Here is a 27503-nt window from a genome sequence, read left to right on the forward strand (position 1 = left end):
CAGTTTCTGGGACAATTCAGAAAGTGCAGGATAGGTACATCATAAAGATATATAAATATTCTTAAGCGTGAATGAAGCAACTGTAATGACAAGGGAGTCAAAGACAGCATAAAAGCAAAGGAGAGTGCATACAATATCGCAAAAATTAGTGAGAAGTTGGAGGATTAGGAAGCTTTTAAAAACGAACAGAAGGCAACTACAAAAAAAACCACAAGGAAAGAAAAGATGAAATATGAAGGGAAGCTAGCCAATTATATCAAAGAGAATACCAAAATCTTTTTCAAATATATAAAAAAGAGAGGTGTGAGTGGATTATCAGACTGCTGGAAAATGATGCTGGTGAGGTAGAGGAACTTAATAAGTATTTTGCATCAGTCTTCACTTTGGAAGACACTAGCATTATGCCAAAACTTTGAGAGTGTCAGGAGGCAGAAGTGAGTGTTATTTCTATTACTAAGGAGAAGGTGCTTGGGAAAATGAAAGGTCTAAAAGTACGTAAATCAACTGAATCAGATTGACTACACCCCACGGTTCTGAAAGAGATGGCTGAACAGAATGTGGAGGCATCAGTAACAATGTTTCAAGAATCAATAGATCCTGGAATGGTTTTCAGAGGACTGGAAGATTGCAAATGTCCCTCCACTCTGTAAAGAGGAAGGGAAGAGAGGAAATTAGCCTGATTTCACTGATTGAGAAGGCGTTGGGAGACCATTAATGAGGATGAGGTTTCAGGGTACTTGGCATCTGATAAAATACGCAGTAGTCAGCATGGTTTTCTTCAGGTGAAATCTTGCCTGACAAATCTGTTGGAATTCTTTGAGGAAGTGACAGGCAGGATTAAATAAAGAAGAGTCATTTAATGTTGTTTACTTGGATTTTAGAAGGTTTTAAACAAGGTGTTGCTTAACAAGAGCCTGTGGTATTGCAGGAAAGATACTAGCATGGATAGAAGATTGGCTGAGTGGCAAGAGGTAAAGAGTGGGAAAGTTTGCAGACCATAGAAATATAGGTGGAGGGGCAAGTAGTGTTGAGGAAGCAGGGACTCTGCAAAAGGACTTAGACTAATTGGGAGAATGGGTAAAAAAGTGACAGATGGAATATAGTATAGGGAAGTGAATGGTCATGTACTTCTTTTCTAAGAAGGGAGAATATTCAAAAATCTGAGATGCAAAGGGACTCGGGAGTCCTTGTGCAGGTTAACTTGCAGATTGAGTCAGTGGTAAGGAAGGCAAATGTGATGTTAGCATTCATTTTGCAAAGCCTAGAATATAAAGGCAAGGATGTAATGTTGAGACTTTATAAGGCACTGGTGAGGCCTCACTTGGAGCATTGTGAGTGGCTTTGGGCCCCTTAGCTAAGAAAAGATATGCTGGCATTAAAGTAGGTCCAGAGGGGTTTATGAATGATAGAATTAACATATGAGGAGCATTTGATGGCTCTGAGCCTGTACTAGCTGGAGTTTAGAAGAATGAGAGGGGATCTCATTGAAATCTATCGAACATTGAAATGTCTGGATAAAGTGGATGTGGTGAGGATGTTTCCTATAGTGATTGAGTTTAAGACCAGAGGACACAGCCTCAGACTGAAGGAAAGGTTCCTAACCTTTTTTATGCCCTGGACCCCTAGCATTAACTAAGGGGTCCATGGACTCCAGGATAGGAACCCCTAGACTAGAAGGACGTACATTTAGAACAGAGATGAGGAGGAATTTCTTTAGCCAAAGGGAATTGAATCTGTGGAATTCATTGCCACAAACAGCAGTGGATACCACATCATTGAGTATATTTAAAGTGGAAGGTTATGGGGACAAGGCTGGAAAGTGGGATTAAGAGGGTTAATGACTCACCCATGATGGAATGGTGAAGTAGACTCGATGGGCCGAATACCCTAATTTTGCCCCTATGTCTTAAGATCAAATCTGCCTTGTCCCAGCTTGTAGAGAGTCAAGGAGAACAACCCTTTGTCAGTATACTGAAAGCAAGAGTAGTGAGGGGTACAAGTGGAGTCCTCAATGACCCCACTTCTTGTCTGTATTCACTAGGGAGTAGCACATGGAGGGTGAGAGGGATTCTGAAGTATCAGGGAGGAGACTGTTCCACAAATACTGGAGCACATTAATGTAGATAGTGTGCTGTATCTCTTAACTACCGGTAACTAATTAAACTGATGTCAAGTTAATTATTATTCAACTATACATTAATGTCGTCCTGGCTATTCCTCAAAGTCGAGGATGATGGTCTTCGTTCTGTTGATCTATTTATGGGCTCTCAAGTAGCTTATGAGTCTAATCTTAGCTTTGAAAGTTCTTCCACATTCAAGACAGGTAGTTCCAGATGGCAGATCGGGCATTGATTGGTGCTGCTTCTCTTTCCATTTTCTTCTTTTTTCTTTTAATTCTGCACATCTGTTGGCTTCAAAAGTCGCTGTTCCTTCTTGGATGATGGCTTGCCAGAGTTTTCTGTCTTTGGCATTGGTTTCCCAATTGTTGATGTCGAAGTTACATTTCTTCATGTTGGCTTTTAAGATGTCCTTTAATCTTTTCTGTTGTCCGCCTCTTTTACGTTTGCCTTCTTTAAGCTGGGAGTAGAAGATTTGTTTCGGCAGACGTTCGTCTTTCATCAGAACAACATGACTGCTCCATCTTAGCTGGTTCTTGATGACGAAGGCTTCAATGCTCGTTGATTTTGTTTCATTTAGCACGCTGATGTTGGATCTTCTATCTTCCCAGCTGATACTTAAGATGTTCCAATGACAGTGTTGATGGAACTTTTCAAATGCCTTCAGATGTCGTCGGTATGTTGTCCAGGTTTCTGATGCATTCAGGAGCGTTGGGATCACCACTGCTTTGTATACTAACATTTTGTTGTCTGTTCGGATGTCACGATCATGAAAGACTCTTGTTCAGAGACGTTCAAAAGCTGTTCCAGCGCATTTAAGATAATGTTGGATCTCGTCATTAAGGTCGACATTGGAAAAGAAGTGACTTCCAAGATAAGGAAAGTGGTCCACGTTTTCCAGGGTTGTTTCGTCAAGTTGAATTGTTGGTTCTATCTGATTTGTCTCAGTTGGTGATGGTTGGTAGATGATCTGAGTCTTCTTGGAATTGATAGTAAGTCCAAGTTTCATGTTGAAGGTTGAAGGCAGTCAGAATCTGTTGTAGGTGGTTTTCTGAGAGAACTGCAACACTGTTGTCATCTGCGTATGGAAACTTGATGAGGGAACTCATGGATGTCTTGTTTTTGGACTTGAGACGGGCAAGATTGAGAAGTCTGCCATCTGTTCTGTAGACAATTTCGATTCCTGGGAGTAGGTCGTCCTTGATGATGTGGATGATTGTCGCATTAAAGATGGTGAATAAAGTTGGGGCAATCATGCATCCCTGTTTTACTCCTGATCTGACTTGAAAAGGCTCACAGTTACTATTGCTGGCCATGACTGTGGCAAGCATCCCATCATAGAGGAGTCTCAGGATTCGAATGTACTTTTCAGGGCATCTAAGGTGGATAGAACATCGCACAGGAGTTCCCTTGATACCAAGTCTAAAGTTTTGGTGAGGTCGATGAATGCCATGTACAAAGGTTGAAGTTGTTCACAACATTTTTCCTGTAGTTGTTGCATTGTGAAGATCATGTCGATTGCTCCATGTGATGGTCTAAAACCAGTTTGTGTCTCCGGAAGGATCTTCTCGGCTAAAGGCTTGAGCCGGTTGTTCATGATGCGGGTAAGGATCTTTCCTGCTGTTGCTAACAGGGAAATTCCTCGATAGTTTACGCATTCGAATCGATCACCTTTCCTTTTGCAGATGGTAACGCTTGCTGAGTCTCTAAAGTCTGCTGGTACGTCTTCATTTATACAGATCTTGATGAGAAGTTGATGTAGTTGGTAATGAAGCGGGTTACCTCCAATTTTGTAGACCTCAGCAAGTATTCCATTGAGTCCAGTGGCCTTGTTGTTTTTCAAGGTTTTGATGGCTTCCTTGATTTCTTCAAGTGTTGCTATTTTGCTCAGGGACTCGTTAACGGGCTGTTTTGAAATGTGGTTAATCACATTCCTGTCAAATGAGACGGTCTGATTTAGAAGATGTTCAAAGTGCTCCCTCCATCTAGAAATAATGTCAGCATTGCTCTTCAAGATGGTTGAACCATCTTTGCTTTTGAGAGGGGCTTGACCATGAGTGGATGGGCCAAAAATAGCTTTAGTTGTGTTGAATAAGTCTCGAGTGTTATTGGCATCTGCCAGTTGTTGGATTTGCTGAGCTTTCTTCCTCCACCATTGGTTTTTCAGGATTCGGGTGCACTTCTGGACTGCAGCCTTGGATTCCTGACAGCATTTCCTTTTGGTAGCCAATTGTTGGTCATTTTGTAAGGTGATGAAAGCTTTTCTCTTTTCGTCGATGAGTTGTTGGAGTAGTTTGTCGTTATCATCGAACCAATCCTGATGTTTTCTCATCTTGAACCCAATTGTTTCTTTGCAGGAGGAGATGATAGTGTTCTTCAATTGATTCCAGTGTTCTTCTACAGATGGTGGGAATTGTTGAGGCAGTTGTTCTTGAAGATTTTGCTGGAACTTCTGTACATGGTTAATGTCTTGAAGGATGTCAGCATTGAATTTCTTAACAGTGTTCTGATTTTGGTGTTTCCTTTTGGGCCGAATCTTCATTCTCATGGTGGATGAAATGAGCCGATAGTCTGTCCAGCACTCGTCGGCACCAGTAACAGCTCTTGTTAGTACATCTTGTTGGTCCCAAGATCGTACGATGATGATGTCGATGAGGTGCCAATGTTTGGAGCATGGATGCTGCCAGGAGACTTTGTGCCTGTTTTTCTGGCGAAATAGGGTGTTGTAATCACCAGGTTGTGTTCAGCACATTTGGTGAGGAGGAGTGTTCCATTGGCGTTGACCTTGCCAACTCATTTCTTGCTAATTATTCCAGTCCAGAGCCTATGATCTTTCCATACTCTGGCACTGAAGTCTCCCAAGAGAATGATTTTGTCTTTGTTGGGAACAGAGGAAAGGACATCATTAAGTTGGGTGTAGAAATTCATCTTCACTTCATCTTCAGCGTCCAGAGTTTGAGCATAGGCGCTGATGATGGTGGCAGGTTGTTTCTTGACAAGCTGGATTTGTAGAGTCATGAGGCGTTCGTTGATTCCCAGTGGTTGCTTTGTCAGCTTCCAAAGTAGGCTGTTTTGGATAGCAAAACGTACTCCATGGATCCTCGGTTGTTCAATATCAAGTCCTTTCCAGAAAAAGGTGTGTTGACCTTGCTCTTCCTTTAGTTGCCCTTCTTCAGCTCTGTAGGTCTCATTCAGAGCAACAATGTCAAAGTTGTATTTTTGGAGTTCCTGGGCAACAAAGGCAGTTCTCCTCTCTGGTCAGTCTGAGTTTGGGTTATCCATCAGAGTTTGTATATTCCAGGTTCCAAATTTCATAGTTTCACTTCTTGAAGTTTTTCGACAACATGATGGTGATCCCTCTGGACACAGCTTTCCACACAGGATGGGGTGAAGCAGACTATTTTTGGGGCACCTTTTCTAGCTCCCTCCCACTTCAGGGTGAGCAGAGTGGATCCTAAATAGGGCTGCGCAGACATAAATACTGCTGCCGAACAATTTTCATGCTTCTGTCCAAAAGTTGAGCGACTGAATTAAGTATTCACCGTTTTCGTGCCGTTTCTTGACTTGGAGCTTCCAACCATCACATTGCCTGCTCCCGTCGCCCTCCCCCAATCGTCAAAAGACTTGAAGATATGGCCCACAGAGTGAAGATGCCTGTGCATGTATTTGTTTAATGTGTACTTAATGTTGCACTCCAAGAAGCACACGATATTTCACAAATTAACCAACTGATTCCAATTGCATGGAAACCATGAAGATTGGAGCTGATGGATTTGTTGCAGCCTTCATCCGCCTTCATAGCCATTGAGTTCAAAGTAACTTCGTCCACCTGTTCCACCTTTGAGGTCTTGGTGGACAGTTCTTTGTCAGGGACCTCACCCTTGACCTTACCACCATGGGTGACCCTACCAGGAGCACAGCTCCAGATGGTATCGCTCTCTGGATCTCAGGTCTATACAAGCTTCTCCCCCATGATAAGGTGACAATCCATGGAGAATTAATATAGACAAATGAAACAGTGTTCCTACCTATATATAGATAGATATCTTCTTCAAGTGGGATCTATCCCTGGATAGACAACTATTTTGTTTCTGGATAATTCCTTCCAACATTGTAGCATTCCATAGCACTGAGAATCTCAGCCTGAGTAACATCATTGACATGGGGGGGAGGGGCGGTGGGTAAGTCAGTGGATTACGTTACTGATCCACTAGAAAATTGACAGGGGAATCAGTGATCAGTGCCGAGCTGAACACAGCTGACGTCACAGTGATGTACACGTTTAGTCTTATTAAATTCACTCACCTCTTGATCATCACTACTGCTTGTGCACCGAATTAATGCAGCCCAGCCTTTAGGGTGAAGCTGTAAAGATGTGATACAACTTCTTCGATCTCTTTCCACAGGAATCTCTGGTGATAAAACTTCAAGGCTGTTGCTTGGAAATCCACCTGTAATACACAATTAATGAATTGAATTGATTTTATAATTGTCACATGTATTGACATATACAGTGGTTCATACAGATCAGATTACACAATGTATTGTAGTTTTTTATTTAGCATGGAACCCGCCATTCCAGCCCTCCGAGCCTCGCCGGCTGGAAAACACCAATTTACAATGACCAAAAATGACCAGTATGTCCTTGGACTGTGAGAGGACACCAGAGGACCCAGATGAAACTACTCATGGAAAGGACATATAAACTTACACCAGACAGCATCGGAATTGAAACATAGAAAAACTATAGCACAATACAGGCCCTTCGGCCAACAATACTGTGCCGAACATGCACTTCGAATTCTGGTGCCCCTACTATAACAGTGTCACGCTGTTATGCTACCGTAAAACAATAACAATGTAAAATAAAATATAACAGTTACAGAGAAAGCGCAGTGCAGGTAAACAATAAGATCAAAATGAGGTAGATTGTGAGGTGAACAATACGAGGGAAGTAGCTGGAGGAACAGCATATTATACTCTGTTTAGTTAACCTCCAACCTGATGCATGAACATTGATTACTCAAACTACAGGTAATGCCCCCCACCACCCCTCTTCACCATATCCCATCCCCTTTTCCCTTTTTCACATCATCTCTTTGCTTCTTATTTCCATCACCTCCTTCTGGTGCTCCTCCCCCCTTTTCTTTAATCCATTGCTATTTCTCTCTTTAACCAACTTACATCCCAGCTCTTTATTTCATACCCTCCCCTTCAGCTTTCACCTATCACCTTGTGTTTCTCTCTCCACTCCTTCCACCTTTTAAATCTACTCCTCAGCTTTTTCTCTCCATTCCTGCTGAAAGGTCTTGGCCCAAAATGTCGACTGTACTCGTTTCATAGATGCTACCTGGCCTGCTGAGTTCCTCCAGCATCGTGTGTACGTTACAATAGAACATAGAATAGTACAGCACAGTACAGGTCCTTCAGCCCAGAATGTTGTGCTGACCCTTAAACCCTCCCTCCCATATAACCCCCCACCTTAAATTCCTCCATATACCTATTAGTCTCTTAAATTTCACTAATGTATCTGCCTCCACCACTGACTCCGGCAATGCATTCCACACACCAACCACTCTCTGAGTAAAAAACCTTCCTCTAATATCCCCCTTGAACTTCCCTCCCCTTAACCTTAAAGCCATGTCCTCTTGTATTGAGCAGTGGTGCCCTGGGAAGAGGCCCTGGCTGTCGACTCTATCTATTCCTCTTAATATCTTATATACCTCTATCATGTCTCCTCTCATCCTCCTTCTCTCCCAAAGAGTAAAGCCCTAGCTCCCTTAATCTCTGATCATAATGCATACTCTCGAAAACAAGCAGCATCCTGGTAAATCTCCTTTGTACCCTCTCCAATGTTTCCACATCCTTCCTATAGTGAGGTGACCAGAACTGGGCACAGTACTCCAAGTGTGGCCTAATTAGAGTTTTATAGAGCTGGATCATTACATCGCATCTCTTAAACTCTATCCCTCGACTTCTGAAAGCTAACACCCCATAAGCTTTCTTAACTACCCTATCTACCTGTGAGGCAACTTCCAGGGATCTGTGAACATGTACCCCCAGATCCCTCTGCTCCTCCACAGTACCAAGTATCCTGCCATTTATTTTGTACTCTGCCTTGGAGTTTGTCCTCCCAATGTGTACCACCTGACACTTCTCCGGGTTGAACTCCATCTGCCACTTCTCAGCCCACTTTTGCATCCTATCAATGTCTCTCTGCAATCTTCAACAATCCTCTACACTATCTACGACACCACCAACCTTTGTGTCGTCTGCAAACTTGCAAACCCACCCTTCTACCCCCTCATCCAGGTCGTTAATAAAAATCATGAAAAGTAGAGGTCCCAGAACAGATCCTTGTGGGACACCACTAGTCACAACCCTCCAATCCAAATGTACTCCCTACACCATGACCCTCTGCTTTCTGCAGGAAAGCCAATTCTGAATCCACCTGGCCAAACTTCCCTGGATCCCATGTCTTCTGATTTGCTGAATAAGCCTACCGTATGGAACATTGTCAAATGCCTTACTAAAATCCATGTAGATCACATCCACTGCACTACCCCCATCTATATGGGGATTAGTTAGGAAGATTCAGTTGCTAGGTATTCATGGTGAGGTACTGTTGTAACTTGGATTAGACATTGGCTCAATGGGAGAAGTCAGACAGTGGTAGTGGAGGATTGCTTCTCTGAGTGGTGGCCTGTGACCAGTGGTGTGCCACAGGGATCAGTGCTGGGTCCATTGTTATTTGTCATCTATATCAATGTGGTAAATTGGATCAACAAATTTGCTGATGATACAAAGATTGGAGGTGTAGTGGACAGTGAGGAAGGTTTTCAAAGCTTGCAGACGGATTTGGACCAGCTGGAAAAATGGGCTGAAAAATGGCAGATGGAGTTTAATACAGACAAGTGTGAGGTATTGCACTTTGGAAGGAAAAACCAAGGTAGAACATACAAGGTAAATGGTAGGGCACTGGGGAGTGCAGTAGAACAGAGGGATCTAGGAGTACAGATATAAAATTCCCTAAAAGTGATGTCATAGGTAGATAGGGTAGTAAAGAGAGCTTTTGGTACATTGGCCTTTATAAATCAAAGTATTGAGTATAAGAGTTGAAATGTTATGGTGAGGTTGTATAAGGCATTGGTGAGGCCGAATTTGGAGTATTGTGCGCAGTTTTGGTCACCGAATTACAGGAAGGATATTAATAAGGTTGAAAGAGTGCAGAGAAGGTTTACAAGGATGTTGCTGGGACTTGAGAAACTGAGTTACAGAGAAAGGTTGAATAGGTTAGGAATTTATTCCCCGCAGCGTAGAAGAATGAGGGGAGACTTGATAGAGGTAGATAAAATTATGATGGGTATAGATAGAAAGAATGCAAACAGGCTTTGTCCACCGAGGCTAGGGGAGAAAAAGACCAGAGGACATGGGTTAAGGGTGAAGGGGGAGAAGTTTAAAGGGAACATTAGGGGGTGCTTCTTCACACACAGAGTTGTGGGAGTGTGGAATGAGGTGCCAGATGAAGTGGTAAATGCAGGCTCACTTTTAACATATAAGAAAAACTTGGACAGGTACATGGATGAGAGGGGTATGGACGGATATGGGCCAGATGCAGGTCAGTGGACTACGCAGAAAAATGGTTTGGCACAGCCGAGAAGGGCCAAAAGGACTGTTTCTGTGCTGTAATGTTCTATGGTTCTATATGCTTGGTCACCTCTTCAAAGAACTCTATCAGGCTTGTTAGGCACGATCTGCCCTTCACAAAGCCATGCTGACTGTCCCTAATCAAACTATGATTCTCCAAATGCCCATAGATTCTATCTCCAAGAATCTTTTCCAACAGCTTTCCCACCACAGACGTAAGGTTCACTGGTCTGTAATTAGCTGGACTATCACTACTACCTTTTTTGAACAAGGGGACAACATTCGCCTCCCTCCAGTCCTCCGGTACCATTCCCATGGACAACGAGGACATAAAGGTCCTAGCCAGAGGCTTAGCCCCTCGCCTCGTGGAGCAGCCTGGGGAATATTCCGTCAGGCCCCGGGGACTTATCCGTCCTAATGTATTTTAACAACTCCAAAACCTCATCTCCCTTAATATCAACATGCTCCAGAACTTCAACCTCACTCATTTTGTCCTCACCATCATCATTCCCTCTCATTGGTGAATACCAAAGAGAAGTATTCATTGAGGACCTCGCTCACTTCCACAGCCTCCAGGCACATCTTCCCACCTTTAACTCTAATCGGTCCTACTTTCACTCATGTCATCCTTTTGTTCTTCACATAATTGAAGAATGCCTTGGAGTTTCCTTTCCCCTACTAGCCAAGGCCTTCTCATGCCCCCTTCTTGCTCTTCTCAGCCCCTTCTTAAGCTCCTTTCTTGCTACCGTATATTCCTCAATAGACCCATCTGATCCTTGCTTCCTAAACCTCTTGTATGCTGCCTTCTTCCACCTGACTAGATTTTCCACTTCACTTGTCATCTATGGTTCCTTCACACTACCATTCTTTATCTTCCTCACTGGGACAAATTTACCCGACATCCTGCAGGAGATCCCTAAACATCAATAACATGTCCATAGTACATTTCCCTGCAAAAGGATCATCCCAATTCACACCCACAAGTTCTAGCCTTATAACCTCATAATTTGCCCTTCCCCAATTAAAAATTTTCCTGTCCTCTCTAATGCTATCCTTTTCCATGATAATGCTAAAGGCTAGGGAACGGTGGTCACTGTCCAGATGCTCACCCACTGAGAGATCTGTGACCTGACCCGGTCCATTACCCAATACTCGATCTAGTATGGCATTCCCCCTAGTCGGCCTGTCAACATACTGCGACAGGAATCTGTCCTGGACACACTTAACAAACTCTGCCCCATCTAAACCATTGGAACTAATCAGGTACCAACAATATTAGGGTAGTTAAAGTCACCCATGATAACAACCCTGTTACTTTTGCAACTTCCCAAAATCTGCCTCCCATTGAGAATCCATATTGAGAATCCATTCCTGCCCTGGTGCCAGCCAAGTCTCTGTAATGGCTTCTACATCATAATTCCATGTATGTATCCAAGCTCTCAGTTCATCACCTTTGTTCCTGATTCTTCTTGCATTGAAGTACACACACTTTAGCCGTTCTACCTTACTACCTTTACACCCTTTATTCTGCTTCTCTTTCTTCAAAGCCTCTCTATATGTTAGATCTGGCTTTACCAGGGAACCACACAATCGTCTGATAATAGTGGGCTGGTAACTGTCCTTCAGGGTGCTGCACGTGCTTTCAGCAAGAATTATATCAAAATATTGGTAGATTTCTACCAACGTAACAACTTCAGAAATCCTGTCCCACTAATTTAATTGAGGTTTCTGGAGGACACAAGCAAGGACACTGTTGAAGACAGTGCTACACATTGTCTTTAAAGTCCTTAGTAATGCATCAGACAAATTACTGCATGAACAGCTCATGCACAAGATTCAAACACATGGAATCCACAGCACGCTGGTGAACTGGATCCAGAATTGGCTTGGCGTAGGGAGCAATGAGTAAGCATGGACTGAAGTTTTCTGATCAGAAGCACGTACCTAGTGGCGTACCACAAGGATCATTGCTGGGACTTTGTGATATATATTAATAATTTGGATATGAACATAGATGTCTGCAGATGACAGAAACATTTTGTGTTGTGGATAGTGAGGAAGGTTGTGCAAGTCTACAGTAAGATGTAGTGTACTGAACTACAAAAGGTGCAGCAGGCTATCAAGAAGGCAAATGGGATGATGACCTTCATTGCTAGAGGGCTTGAATTTAAGAACAGGGAGGTTATGCTGCAACTGTACAGGGTACTGGTGAGGCTGCACCTGGAGTACTGTGTGCAGTTCTGGTCTCCTTACTTCAGGAAGGATATACTGGCTTCGGAGGCAGTGCAGAGGAGGTTCACCAGGTTGATTCCAGAGATGAGAGGAGACATGATAAAGGCACACAAGATATTAAGAGGAATAGATAGAGTGGACAGCCAGCACCTCTTCGCCAGGGCACTACTGCTCAATACAAGATCGGAGGGTTGTGACTAGTGGTGTCCCACAAGGATCTGTTCTGGGACCTCTACTTTTTGTGATTTTTATTAACGACCTGGATGTGGGGGTAGAAGGGTGGGTTGGCAAGTTTGCAGACGACACAAAGGTTGGTGGTGTCATAGATAGTGTAGAGGATTGTCGAAGATTGCAGAGAGACATTGATAGGATGCAGAAGTGGACTGAGAAGTAGCAGATGGAGTTCGATGTCTCTGACTGGGTGCATGACATCCTGGTACGAGAGGGAAAGCAACCAGAAGTCATGATACATGTTGGTACCAACGACATAGGCAGGAAGAGGGATGACGTCCTGAAGTGTGAATTTTGGGAACTAGGCAGAAGGCTGAAGAACAGAACCTCAAGGATGGCGTTCTCAGGATTGCTGCCAGTGCTACGTGATGGTGATGGTTAGAATTGGAGGAGATGGCAGTTGAATGCGTGGCTGAGGAGTTGGAGCAGGGGGCAGGGTTTTAGATTTTTGGATTATTGGGATCTCTTCTGTCTGTGGTGGGAAAGCTGTTGGAAAAGATTCTTAGTGATAGGATCTACGGGCATTCAGAGAATCATGGTCTGATCAGGGACAGTCAGCATGGCTTTGTGAGGGGCAGATCGTGTCTGACAAACCTGATAGAGTTCTTTGAGGAGGTGACCAGGCATATAGATGAGGGTAGTGCAGTGGATGTGATCTACATGGATTTTAGTAAGGCATTTGACAAGGTTCCACACGGTAGGCTTATTCAGAAAGTCAAAAGGCATGAGATCCAGGGAAGTTTGGCCAGGTAGATTCAGAATTGGCTTGCCTGCAGAAGGCAGAGGGTTGTGGTGGAGAGAGTACATTCAGATTGGAGGGTTGTGACTAGTGGTGTCCCACAAGGATCTGTTCTGGGAACTCTACTTTTTGTGATTTTTATTAACGACCTGGATGAGGGGGTAGAAGGGTGGGTTTGCAAGTTTGCAGACGACACAAAGGTTGGTGGTGTCGTAGATAGTGTAGAGGATTGTTGAAGATTGCAGAGAGACATTGATAGGATGCAAAAGTGGGCTGAGAAGTGGCAGATGGAGTTCAACCCGGAGAAGTGTCAGGTGGTACACATTGGGAGGACAAACTCCAAGGCAGAGTACAAAATAAATGGCAGGATACTTGGTAGTGTGGAGGAGCAGAGGGATCTGGGGGTACATGTCCACAGATCCCTGGAAGTTGCCTCACAGATAGATAGGGTAGTTAAGAAAGCTTATGGGGTGTTAGCTTTCATAAGTCGAGGGATAGAGTTTGAGAGTTGCAATGTAATGATGCAGCCCTATAAAACTCTAGTTAGGCCACACTTGGAGTACTGCGTCCAGTTCTGGTTGCCTCACCATAGGAAGAATGTGGAAGCATTGGAAAGGGTACAGAGGAGATTTACCAGGATGCTGCCTGGTTTAGAGAGTATGGATTATGATCAGAGATTAAGGGAGCTAGGGCTTTACTCTTTGGAGAGAAGGAGGATGACAGGAGACATGATAGAGGTGTACAAGATATTCAGAGGAATAGACAGAGTGGACAGCCAGCGCCTCTTCCCCAGGGCACCACTGCTCAGTACAAGAGGACATGGCTTTAAGGTTAAGGGGAGGGAAGTTCAAGGGGGATATTAGAGGAAGGTTTTTTACTCAGAGAGTGGTTGGTTCGTGGAATGCACTGCCTGAGTCAGTGGTGGAAGCAGATACACTAGTGAAATTTAAGAGACTACTAGACAGGTATATTAAGGTGGAGGGTTATATGGGAGGCAGGATTTAAGGGTTGGCACAACATTGTGGGCCAAATGGCCTGTACTGTGCTGTATTGTTCTATGTTCTATGAGGTGGTTAGATATGAGGAGAGATTGAGTCATCTGAGATTGTAGTCACTGGAATTCAGAAGAAAGAGAGGAGATCTTATAGAAACATAAAATTATGAAAGAGATACAGTGGCATGCAAAGGTTTGGGCACCGCAGTCAAAATTTCTGTTACTGTGAGTAGCTAAGCAAAAAGGCACCAGAGCATTCGGGCTCTCATGACCAGGCTATGTAACAGTATTTCCCCCCAAGCTATCAGACTCAATACCAGAGACTGGACTGACACCAACTTACTGCCCTCTACTGTGCCGAAGGGTTTCTACAGTTATATTAACAGCAAAAGGATAGTGAGGGATAAAATTGGTCCCTTAGAGAATCAGAGTGGACAGCTATATGTGGAGCCGAAAGAGATGGGGCAGATTTTGAACAATTTCTTTTCTTCTGTATTCACTAAGGAGAAGGATATTGAATTATGTAAGGTAAGGGAAACAAGTAGGGAAGTTATAGTAATTTATAAGTTATATAAGTTATAAAGTTATATAACTTAGAAGTTATAGTAGGGAACTCAAACTACCTGCGTCTCAATATCACCAAGACCAAGGAGATGGTGGTGGACTTTAGGAGATCTAGGCCTCATATGGAGCCAGTGATCATTAATGGAGAATGTGTGGAGCAGGTTAAGACCTACAAGTATCTGGGAGTACAGTTAGACGAGAAGCTAGACTGGACTGCCAACACAGATGCCTTGTGCAGGAAGGCACTTCCTTAGAAGGTTGACGTCATTCAATGTCTGTAGTGAGATGCTGAAGATGTTCTATAGGTCAGTTGTGGAGAGCGCCCTCTTCTTCGTGGTGGCGTGTTGGGGAGGAAGCATTAAGAAGAGGGACACCTCACGTCTTAATAAGCTGGTAAGGAAGGCGGGCTCTGTCGTGGGCAAAGTAGTCGAGAGTTTAACATCGGTAGCTGAGCGAAGGGCGCTGAGTAGGCTACGGTCAATTATGGAAAACTCTGAACATCCTCTACATAGCACCATCCAGAGACAGAGAAGCAGTTTCAGCGACAGGTTACTATCGATGCAATGCTCCTCAGACAGGATGAAGAGGTCAATACTCCCCAATGCCATTAGGCTTTACAATTCAACCGCCAGGACTTAAGAACTTTTTAAAAGCTATTATTAATGCTTTTTGAGATAGTGATTTAGATGCATATCATATTTTTTACTGAGTTAAGTATTGTATGTAATTAGTTTTGCTACAACAAGTGTATGGGACATTGGAAAAAAAGTTGAATTTCCCCATGGGGATGAATAAAGTATCTATCTATCTATCTATCTATCTATCTAGAAACTATGAAGATTAAAGATGAGGAAGTACTGGCGCTTTTAAGGAATATAAAAGTGGATAAATCTCCGGATTCTGACAGGATATTCCCTAGGACCTTGAGGGAAGTTAGTGTCGAAATAGCAGGGGCTCAAGTGTCATTAGAAACGGGGATGGTGCCGGAGGATTGGCATATTGTTCATATGGTTCCATTGTTTAAAAAGGGTTCTAAGAGTAAACGTAGCAATTATAGACCTGTCAGTTTGACGTCTGTGGTGGGTAAATTAATGGAAAGTATTCTTAGAGATGGCATATATAATTATCTGCATAGACAGGATCTGATTAGGAACAGTCAGCATGGATTTGTGCATGGAAGGTCATGTTTGACAAATCTTATTGAATTTTTTGAAGAGGTTACGAGGAAAGTTGACAAGGGTAAAGCAGTGGATGTTGTCTATATGGACCTCAGTAAGGCCTTTGACAAGGTTCCGCACGGAAGGTTAGTTAGGAAGGTTCAATCATTAGGTATTTATATTGAAGTAGTAAAATGGATTCAACAGAGGCTGGATGGGAGATGCCAGAGAGTAGTGGTCGATAACTGTTTGTCAGGTTGGAGGCCGATGACTAGTGGTGTACCTCAGGGATCTGTACTGGGTCCAATGTTGTTTGTCATATACATTAATGATCTGGATGTTGAAGTGGTAAATTGGATTAGTAAGTATGCAGATGATACTAAGGTAGGTGGCGTTGTGGATATTGAAGTAGGTTTTCAAAGCTTGCAGAGAGATTTAGGCCAGTTAGAAGAGTGGGCTGAAAGATGGCAGATGGAGTTTAATGCTGATAAGTGTGAGGTGCTACATTTTGGTAGGAATAATCAAAATAGGACATACATGGTAAATGGTAGGGCATTGAAGAATGCAGTAGAACAGAGTGATCTAGGAATAATGGTGCATAGTTCCCTGAAGGTGGAATCTCATGTGGATAGGGTGGTGAAGAAAGCTTTTGGTATGCTGGCCTTTATAAATCAGAGCATTGAGTATAGGAGTTGGGATGTAATGTTAAAATTGTACAAGGCATTGGTAAGACTGAATTTGGAGTATTGTGTACAGTTCTGGTCACCGAATTATAGGAAAGAAGTCAACAAAATAGAGAGAGTACAGAGAAGATTTACTAGAATGTTATCTGGGTTTCAGCACCTAAGTTACAGGGAATGGTTGAACAAGTTAGGTCTTTATTCTTTGGAGCATAGAAGGTTGAGGGGGGGACTTGATAGAGGTATTTCAAATTATGAGGGGGATAGATAGGGTTGACGTGGATAGGCTTTTTCCATTGAGAGTAGGGGAGAATCAAACAAGAGGACATGAGTTGAGAGTTAAGGGGCAAAAGTTTAAGTGTAACACGAGGGGGAATTTCTTTACTCAAGGAGTGGTAACTGTGAGGAACGAGCTTCCAGTAGAAGTTTGCAGTATGTGGGAAGTCAGGGCAAGCACAGCTGTCCCTGATGACTACACCTGTAAAAGGTGCATCCAGCTGCAGCTCCTGACAAACCATCTTCGGGAACTGGAGCTGGAGCTGGATGAACATCGGATCATTTGGGAGGCGGAGGCAGAAATAGGCAGGAGTTTCAGGGAGATAGTCACCCCTAGGAGTCAGGAGACAGATAGTTGGGTGACTGTCAGGAGAGGGAAGTGGAATAGACAGGAAGAGCAGAGCACCCCTGTGGCCATTCCTATCAACAATACGTATACCGTTTTGGATACTGTTGGTGGGGACGACCTACCAGGGACAAGTTGCAGTGGTTGCATCTCTGGCACCGAGACTGGACCCTCAGCTCAGAAGGGAAGGAGGGAAAAGAAGAAAGCAGCAGTGTTAGGGGTTTCGATAGTTAGGGGGACAGATAGGAGGACCTGTGGAAGAGATCAAGAATCCCGGATGGTCTGTTACCTCGCTGGTGCCAGGGTCCGCGATATCTCGGATCGAGTTCTCAGTATTCTCAAGAGGGAGGGTGAGCAGCCAGATGTCGTAGTCCATGTTGGGACCAATGACGTGGGTAGGAAGAGTGAGGAGGTCCTGAAAGGTGAGTTTAGGGAGCTAGGTGCCAAGTTAAAGGACAGGACCTCCAGGATAGCAGTCTCAGGATTGCTACCAGTGCCACATGTAGGTGGGTTTAGAAATAGTAAGATAGTACAGATCAACACGTGGCTGAAGACATGGTGCAGGAGGGAGGGCTTCAGATTTATAGATAATTGGGCAGTTTTCCAGGGAAGATGGGACCTGTTCCGGTGGGACGGTTTACATCTGAACTGGAGGGGGACAAATATTCTTGCAGGTAGGTTTGCTAGAGAGGCTCCAGTGGATTTAAACTAGATACGAGGGAGGGGAACCAGAGTGTAGGAACAGATGTATAGGAGAAGGAAGAAAAAGAAGACAGTAAAGTTCTTTGTACTGTTAGAGATAAACAGAGGAAGAGGAGGAGAATTTCTTAAATGCATTTATTTTAATGTTAGGAGCATTGTAAGAAAGGTGGATGAGCTTAGAGCATGGATTGATACCTGGAAATATGATGTTGTAGCTATTAGTGAAACATGGTTGCAGGAGGGGTGTGATTGGCAACTAAATATTCCTGGATTTCGTTGCTTCAGGTGTGAAAGAATCAGAGGGACAAGAGGAGGAGGTGTTGCGTTGCTTGTCAGAGTAAATATTACAGCGGTGCTCTGGCAGGATAGATTAGAGGGCTCGTCTAGGGAGACTATTTGGGTGGAATTGAGGAATGAGAAAGTTGTAGTAACACTTATAGGGGTATATTATAGACCACCTAATGGGGAGCGAGAATTGGAGGAGCAAATTTGCAAGGAGATAACAGATATTTGTAGTAAGCACAGGGTTGTGATTGTGGGAGATTTTAATTTTCCACACATAGACTGGGAAGCCCATACTGTAAAAGGGATGGATGGTTTGGAGTTTGAAAGATGTGTGCAGGATAGTTTTTTGCAGCAATACATAGAGGTACCGACTAGAGAAGGGGCAGTGTTGGATCTTTTGTCAGGAATGAGATAGGTCAGGTGACGGAGGTATGTGTTGGGGAGCACTTCGGGCCCAGTGATCACAATACCATTAGTTTCAATATAATTATGGAGAAGGATAGGACTGGACCCAGGGTTGAGATTTTTGATTGCAGAAAGGCTAACTTTGTGGAGATGCGAAAGGATTTAGAAGGAGTGGATTGGGACAGTTTGTTTTATGGGAAGGATGTAATAGAGAAATGGCGGTCATTTAAAGGTGAAATTTTGAGGGTACAGAATCTTTATGTTCCTGTTAGGTTGAAAGGAAAGGTTAAAAGTTTGAGAGAGCCATGGTTTTCAAGGGATATTGGAAACTTGGTTAAGAAAACGAGAGATATCTACAATAAATAGAGGCAGCATGGAGTAAATGAGGTGCTCGAGGAATATAAAGAATGTGAGAAGAATCTTAAGAAAGAAATTAGAAAAGCTAAAAGAAGATACGAGGTTGCTTTGGCATGTAATGTGAAAATAAGAGTTAAAATAAGAAATAATGAGATTTGGGGGCAAAAGTTTAATAAAGTGTAACACGAGGGGGAATTTCTTTACTCAGAGAGTAGTAGCTGTGTGGAACGAGCTTCCAGTAGAAGTGGTAGAGGCAGGTTCGGTATTGTCATTTGAAGTAAAATTGGATGGGTATATGGACAGGAAATGAATGGAGGGTTATGGTCTGAGTGCGGGCCAGTGGGACTAGGTGAGAGTAAGTGTTTGGCACGTAATAATAGGGCCAAGATGGCCTGTTTCCCTGCTGTAATTGTTATATGGTTACATGGTTATATTGTTATATGATTATACTGTTAGGCGGAAACGGGAAGAGGCTTTCTGCGACCGCTGTGTTTTACAGTTAAGTGGTAGGTTACAGGTTTATTTATTTAGAGTGAACAGTAGCATTAGAGGTATACATTTAGGATTAGTGTTGTGCCTGGAGTGCCAGATGTGGGGATCCTGGGAGACTCCCAGCCTCCCCCAGGAATACATCTGCTCCAGATGCAATGAAATGAAGCTCCTTAGGGATTGTGTGAGGGATCTAGAGCAACAAATTGATGACCTTCAGCTAATTAGAGAAAATGAGGAGGTGATCGATAGTACCTATAGAGAGATAGTGGACAGTACCTCTGTGACAGTCCCTCTCAGGAATCAATATATAGTTTTAGATATTGTTGGAGAGGTTGACCAGACAGAAGAAGACCACAACGAACGGGACTCTGGCACTCTGCCCAGTGCCGTGAACAAGAGAGCAAGGAGACATACAGTAGTTATAGGGGATTCCATCGTGAGGGGAACAGACAAGAGATTCTGCGAGCCAGAGAAGGATACCCGGATGGTGTGTTGCCTCCCTGGTGCCAGGATATGAGATGTCTCAGATTGGGTCCAGCGTATTCTCAGGAGAGAGGGCGAGCAGCCAGAAGTCTTGGTACATGTTGGTACCAATGACATACACAGAAAAAGAGAGGAGGTCCTGAAGGAAGATTACTGGGTGCTAGGAAGAAAATTGAAAAGCCGGACCTCCAGAGTAATAATCTCAGGATTACTGCCTGAGCCACGTGCTAATGATGGTAAGAATAGCAGAATTAAGCAGATGAATGTGTGGCTAAGTAACTGGTGCAGGGCGCAGGGCTTCAAATTCTTCGATCACTGGGATCTATTTTGGGGAAGGTATGACTTATACAAAAATGATGGGTTACACCTGAACTCAAAGGGTACGAATATCCTGGTGGGATTGTTTAATATAGCTGTTAGGGAGGGTTTAAACTAAGTTGGCAAGGGGAAGGAAACCAGGGTGTTAGGGTCGAGGAAGAGGAAAATAGAAATAAGTCAGATACTGTGCAGCAAAGATGGCAAGAAGGACAGGCAGGTGAATAGTCAGGATAATTTGCTGTGCGATAGAAATATAGCAAAATCAGTAACAGATATTGATCTATGTGTTCTATACTTAAATGCCTGCAGCATTAGAAATAAAGTGGATGACCTTGTTGTACAGCTACAGGTTAAAAGATATGAAATAGTGACCATCACTGAGTCATGGCTAAATGATGGATGTGATTGGGAGCTGAATGTTCAAGGATACACTGTGTATAGGAAAGATAGGAAGGTAGGTAAAGGGGGTGGCATGGCCCTGATGGTAAGCAATGATATCAAATCACTAGAAAGAAGGGACATAGGATCAGAAGAAGTAGAATCCCTATGGGTCGAGTTAAGAAATGGCAAGGGTAAAAAGACACTAATAGCAGTTATATACAGACTTCATACAGCAGCCGGGATGTGGACTACAAGTTACAGCTGGAAATAGAAAAAGCATGTCAGAAGGAATATGTCAAGATAATTATGGGGGATTTTAATATGAAAGTGGATTGGGGAAGTCAGGAAGATACTGGATCTCAGGAGAAGGAGTTTGTAGAATGCCTATGGAATGGCTTTTTGGAGCAGCTTGTCAAGCCCACCAGGGGATCTGCTGCTTTGGATTGGGTGCTGTGTAATGAACCTGAGGCGATTAGGGAGCTAGGGGTAATGGAACCCCTTGGAAGTAGTGATCATAATATGATCGAGTTCAGTTTCAAATTTGAAAAGGAGAAGCTGGTATCAGGTGTATCCATATTTCAGTGGAAGAAAGGAAATTACAGTGGTATGAGAGAGGAACTGGCCCAAGTTGATCGGAAAAGTAAGCTAAATGGAGGGACAGTAGAGCAGAATTAGATGAAATTCTTACAAGAAATAAGGAAAGTTCAGGAAAAATATATTCCAAGAAAAAAGAAAATCATAAAAGGAAAAATGACACAAATGTGGCTAACAAGAGAAGTTATGGCTAAAATAAAAGCAAAAGAGGCAGCGTACAAGGAAGCCAAAATTAGTGGGAAAACTGAGGACTGGACAAATTTTAAAAAATTACAGAAGGAAACTAAGGAAGTCATTAGGAAAGAAAAGATGAATTATGAAAGGAAATTGGCAATTAACATAAAAAAGGACACTAAGAGTTTTTTTTAAATATATGAAGAGTAAAAGAGTGACAGGGGTAAATATTGGACCAATTGAAAATGATGCTGGAGAAATTATAATGGGTAACAAAGAGATGGCAGAGGAACTAAATGAGTATTTTCCATCAGTCTTCACAGTGGAAGACATTAGCAACATATCTGATAGCCAGAGGTCTCAGGGAATAGAATTAGGTACAGTCAAGATTACTAGAGAGAAAGTGCTTGAGAAGCTAAATGGTCTAAGGATAGACAAGTCTCCCAGACTGGATGAAGTGCATCCACGGGTTCTGAAGGAGGTGGCTTTAGAGATTGTGGATGCATTGGAAATAATCTTCCAGGAATCAGTCGACTCTGGCACGGTTCTAGAGGACTGGAAGGTCACAAATGTAGTTCCGTTGTTTAAGAAAGGGGGGAGGCAGCAAAAAGAAAATTACAGACCTATTAGTCTGTCATCAGTAGTTGGAAAATTATTGGAGTCGATCCTCAAGGATGAGATTATGAATTACCTTGAGGTGCATGACAAAATAGGCCCAAGCCAGCATGGTTTCATGAAGGGAAGATCCTGCCTCATCAACCTATTGGAATTTCTTGAGGTAATCTCAAATAAGATTGACAAGGGAGAGGATGTAGATGTTGTGTATTTGGATTTCCAAAAGGCCTTCGATAAGGTGCCGCATAAGAGGCTGCTTAATAAGATGAGGGCCCATGGAATTACAGGAAGGATATTGGAATGGGTGGAGCATTGGCTGATAGGCAGAAAGCAAAGAGTGGGAATACAGGGATCCTATTCTGGTTGGTTGCTGGTTACTAGTGGTGTTCCGCAGGGGTTGGTGTTGGGGCCTCTTCTTTTTACACTGTATATCGATGATTTAGATTATGGATTAAATGGTTTTGTGGCTAAGTTTGCGGATGACACCAAGATAGGTGGAGGAGCAGTAAGTGTTGAAGAAACGGAAAGGTTGCAGAGAGACTTGGTCAGTTTAGGAGAGTGGGCAAAGAAATGGCAGATGAGATACAATGTTGAGAAATGTACGGTTGTACATTTTGGAAGAAGAAACAATCGGGCAGATTATTATTTAGATGGGGAGAAAATTTAAAAATCGGAAGTGCAAAGGGACTTGGGGGTTCTAGTGCAGGATACCCTAAAGGTTAACCACCAGGTTGGATCGGCAGAAAGGAAAGCAAATGCTATGTTGGCATTCATTTCAAAAGGAATAGTGTATAAGAGTAAGGACATGTTGATGAGGCTCTTATGGGGCACTGGTGATTCCCCATTTGGAATACTGTGTGCAGTTTTGGGCCCCCTATCTTAGAAAGGATGTGCTGATGTTGGAGAGAGTTCAGAGAAGATTCACAAGGATGATTCCTGGAATGCAGGGACTAACATATGAGGAGCGTTTGTCGGCTCTTGGATTGTATTTATTAGCATATAGAAGAATGAGAGGGGATCTCATAGAAACATTTCGAACGTTTAAAGGGTTGGACAGAGTAGATGTGGAAAGGCTGTTTCCCTTGGTGGGTGAGTCCAGGACAAGAGGTCACAGTCTTAGAATTAGAGGGTACCGATTTAAAACAGAGATGAGGAGAAATTTTTTTAGCCAGAGGGTCGTGGATTTATGGAATTCGTTGCCACATACAGCTGTGGTGGCCCAATCATTGAGGGTTTTTAAGGAGGAGATTGACAGGTATCTAATTAGTCAGGATATCAAGGGATATGGGAAAAAAGCCGGAAATTGGAACTAGACGGGAGAATAGTTTAGCTCATGGTGGAGTGGTGGAGCGGACTCGATGATCTGAATGGCTTGCTTCTGCTCCTTTGTCTTGTGATCTTGTGATTGCTTTGTCTATTATTTATTGTAATGCCTGCACTGTTTTGTGCACTTTATGCAGTCCTGGGTAGGTCTGTAGTCTAGTGTATTTTTTTTTCTACGTTGTTTTTCACATTGTTCAGTGTAGTTTTTGTATTGTTTCATGTAGCACCATGGTCCTGAAAAACATCTCATTTTTACTGTGTACTGTACCAGCAGTTATGGTCGAAATGACAATAAAAAGTGACTTGACTTGACTTGACTTGAAAAGATGACCTGATTTCCAAAAGGCATAAAGTTAAAGGTGACACATTTCTTTAACATTTTAATCAAGATTACTTTTTTATTTCCATCTTTTACAGTTTCAAAATAACAAAAAAGGAAAAGGGCCCAAAGCAAAAGTTTGGGCACCCTGCATGGTCAGTACTTAGTAACATCCCCTTTGGCAAGTATCACAGCTTGTAAATGCTTTCTGGGGTCTTTCAATTCTTGTTTGGAGGATTTTCACCCATTCTTCCTTGCAAAAGGCTTCTAGTTCTGTGAGATTCCTGGGCCATCTTTCATGCACTGCTCTTTTGAGGTCTATCCACAGATTTTCGCTGATGTTTAGGTCGGGGAACTGTGAGGGCCATGGCAAAAACTTCAGCTTGTGCCTCTTGAGGTACTCCATTGTGGATTCTGAGGTGTGTTTAGGATCATTATTCTGTTGTAGAAGCCATCCTCTTTTCATCTTCAGCTTCTTTACAGACGGTGTGATGTTTGCTTCCAGAATTTGCTGGTATTTAATTGAATTCATTCTTCCCTCTACCAGTGAAATGTTCCCTGTGCCACTGGCTGCAACACAAGCCCAAAGCATGATCGATCCACCCCCATGCTTAACAGTTGGAGAGGTGTTCCTTTCATGAAATTCTGCACCCTTTTTTCTCCAAACATACCTTTGCTCATTGCAGCCAAAAAGTTCTATTTTAACTTCATCAGTCCACAGGACTTGTTCCCAAACTGCATCAGGCTCGTTTAGATGTTCCTTTGCAAACTTCTGATGCTGAATTTTGTGGTGAGGACCCAGGAAAGGTTTTCTTCTGATGACTCTTCCATGAAGGTCATACTTGTGCAGGTGTCACTGCACAGTAGAACAGTGCACCACCACTCCAGAGTCTGCTAAATCTTCCTGAAGATCTTTTGCAGTCAAACAGGTGTTTTGATTTGCCTTTCTAGCAATCCGACGAGCAGTTTTCTCAGAAAGTTTTCTTGGTCTTGCAGACCTCAACTTGACCTCCACCATTCCTGTTAACTGCCATTTATTAATTATATTATGAATGGAGGAAACAGCTACCTGAAAATGCTTTGCAATCTTCTTAAACCCTTCTCCTGCTTTGTGGGCATCATTTATTTTAATTTTCAAAGTGCTAGGCAGCCCATGGCTGCTGATTGTTGGGCAAGGTTTGAGGAATCAGGGTATTAAAAAAGCGTTGAAATTTGCATCACCTGGCCTTTCCTAACGATGGCTGTGAACAAGCTATAGCCCTAACAAGCTAATTAAGGTCTAAGACCTTGGTAAAAGTTACTTGATAGCTCAAATCTCTTGAGGTGCCCAAACTTTTGCATGGTGCTCCTTTCCTTTTTTTCCACTCTAAAATAGTACAAAACAAAAATAACACACTAATCTTACTTAAAATGTTGAAAGGAATGTTTCATCTTTAACTTTATGACTTTTGGAGATAGTTCATCTTCTACTCACTTACTATTCACAGTAACTGAAATTTTGACCAGGGGTGCCCAAACTTCTGCATGCCACTGTAGATAAGATAGAGGCAGGAAAGTTGTTTCCACTATTAGGTGAGACTAGAACTACGGAACATAGCCTCAAGATACGGGGGAGTAGATATAGAACATGGAAAATTACAGCACATTACAGGCCCTTCAGCTCACAATGTTGTGCTAACCATGTAACCTACTCTTAAAAACTGCCTTGAGTTTCCCCAGCACATAGCCCTCTATTTTTCTAAGCTCCATGTACATATCTAAGAAGCTCTTAAAAGACCCTATTGTATCCGCCTCCACCACTGCTGCCGGCAGTGCATTCCACGCACTCACCACTCTCTGTGAAAAGCACCTTAAAACTATGCCCCGTTGTGTTAGCGATTTCAATTCTGGGAAAAAGCCTCTGGCTATCCACATGGTAAATTCCCCTCATCATCTTATAAGACCATAATTACCAAAAGACATAGAAACATAGAACATAGAAAACCTACAGCACAATACAGGCTCTTCGGCCCACAAAGTTGTGCCGAGCATGTACCTACCTTAGAAATTACTAGGCTTACCTATAGCCCTCTATTTTTTTTAAGCTCCATATACCTATCCAAAAGTCTCTTAAAAGACCCTATCATATCTGCCTCCACCACTGTTGCCAGCAGCACATTCCACGTACTCACCACTCTAAGTAAAAAAACTTACCCCTGACATCTCCTTTATACCTGCTCCCCAACACCTTAAACTTGTGTCCTCTTGTGGCAACCATTTTAGCCCTGGGAAAAAGCCTCTGACTATCCACATGATCAATGCCACTCATCATCTTATACACCTCTATCAGGTTCACCTCTCATTCTCCGTCGCTCCAAGGAGAAAAGGCTGAGTTCACTCAACCTATTCTCATAAGGCATGCTCCCTAATCCAGGCAACATCCTTGTAAATCTCCTCTGCACCCTTTCTATGGCTTCCACATCCTTCCTGTAGTGAGGTGACCAGAACTGAGCACAGTACTCCAAGTGGGGTCTGGCCAGGGTCTTATATAGCTGCAACATTACCTCTCGGCTCCTAAATTCAATTCCACGATTGATGAAGGCCAATGCATTGTATGCCTTCTTAACCACAGAATTAATCTGTGCAGCTGCTTTGAATGTCCTATGGACACGGACCCCAAGATCCCTCTGATCCTGAATTAGGAGCAGAATTATGCCATTTGGCCCATTGAGTCTGCTCCGCCATTTAATCATGGCTGAGTACTCCAAGTGGGGTCTGATCATGATCTTACGTAACCTTAACATTCCCTCACAGCTCTTGAACTCAATCCCATGGTCAATGAATGCCAACACACCATACGCCTTCTTAACAATACTGTCAACCTGCGCAAGATCCCAAGATCTCTCAGATCCTGGACACTTCCAAGTGTCTTACCATTTATCTTATATTCTGTCTTCAAACTGGACCTACCAAAATAAACCACTTCACACTTATCTGGGTTGAAGTCCATCAGCCCAGTTCTGCCATCTATCGATGTCCCGCTGTAACCTCTGACAACCCTCCACACTATCCACAGCACCCCCAACTTTTGTGTCATCAGCAAACTTACTAACCCACCCTTCTACTTCTTCATCTAGGTCATTTATAATCACAGTGAGGAGGGGTCCCAGAACAGGTCCCTGTGGAACACACTGGTGACTGAACTCCATGCAGAATACAAACACTATTTTCTATGAACCATCCAAAGCACCCTTTGCCTTCTGTGGGCAAGCCAGTTCTGGATCCACAAAGCAAGATCTACTTGGATCCCATGCCTTATTACTTTCTGAAGGAGCCTTGCATGGGGAACCTTATCAAATGCTTTACTGAAATCCATATACACTACATCCACTTCTCTACCTTCATCGTTTAGTTACATCAAGTTTTCCCTCATGTTCCCCTTAAACTTATCACTCACTTCTCATCTTTACAGTGAGACCTTGCAATCTGAAATTATTAGACATTATTATGATTAATTTTTTTACCTTTTCCATCTGCACTCGCATGAGCCTGAGACAGATTTTTCTCACAGCTCCAGGATGCACCAACCTGATGATTTTGTGACTGTAAACCAGGCAAGCTACAAGAAGATAAATTCAAATCTGAAGAGATAAAACACAGAAATTGTAAAGGTTAGCTGTTAACAGCTGGTCCCAATTTATGTCTCTGCTCCTATGGCTGAGGAGACTCAATGGGCTGAATGGCTAAATTCTGTTCCTATGTCTTAGGGTCTATTCCTTAGTAAATGAATATACAGAGGGAAACATCAGGACCAGTACATTTTGGCCCAATTAACAAAGAAACATAGAAAACCTACAACACAATACAAGCCCTTCAGCCCACAAAGCTGTGCAAAACATGTACTTACTTTAGAAATTACCTAGGGTTACCCATAGCCCTCTATTTTTCTAAGCTCCATGTACCTATGCAGAAGTCTCTTAAAAGACCATGTCATATCTGCCACACAAAATGCTGGTGGAACGCAGCAGGCCAGGCAGCATCTATAGGAAGAAGCACTGTCGACATTTCAGGCCGAGACCCTTCATCAGGACTA

General features: G+C 43.0%; 1 protein-coding gene across 2 annotated transcripts in view; it reads right to left on the minus strand.

Annotated features, from left to right (window-relative positions):
• The window catches only part of wdr32 (WD repeat domain 32), a 134863-nt gene that overhangs the window by 13557 nt on the left and 93803 nt on the right, over nucleotides 1-27503 (minus strand). The window contains exons 5-6 of one of the 2 annotated variants that reach the window (XM_073064009.1): nucleotides 26935-27051; nucleotides 6423-6568 (exon numbers count right to left, since the gene is read on the minus strand). In XM_073064009.1, coding sequence (XP_072920110.1) covers nucleotides 6423-6568; nucleotides 26935-27051 — 263 coding nt within the window. The remainder of the gene's footprint in view (nucleotides 1-6422; nucleotides 6569-26934; nucleotides 27052-27503) is intronic. The other variant, XM_073064010.1, reaches the window with a different exon arrangement.

Source organism: Hemitrygon akajei, chromosome 13 (genome assembly GCF_048418815.1).
Source record: "Hemitrygon akajei chromosome 13, sHemAka1.3, whole genome shotgun sequence".
NCBI lineage: Eukaryota > Metazoa > Chordata > Chondrichthyes > Myliobatiformes > Dasyatidae > Hemitrygon > Hemitrygon akajei.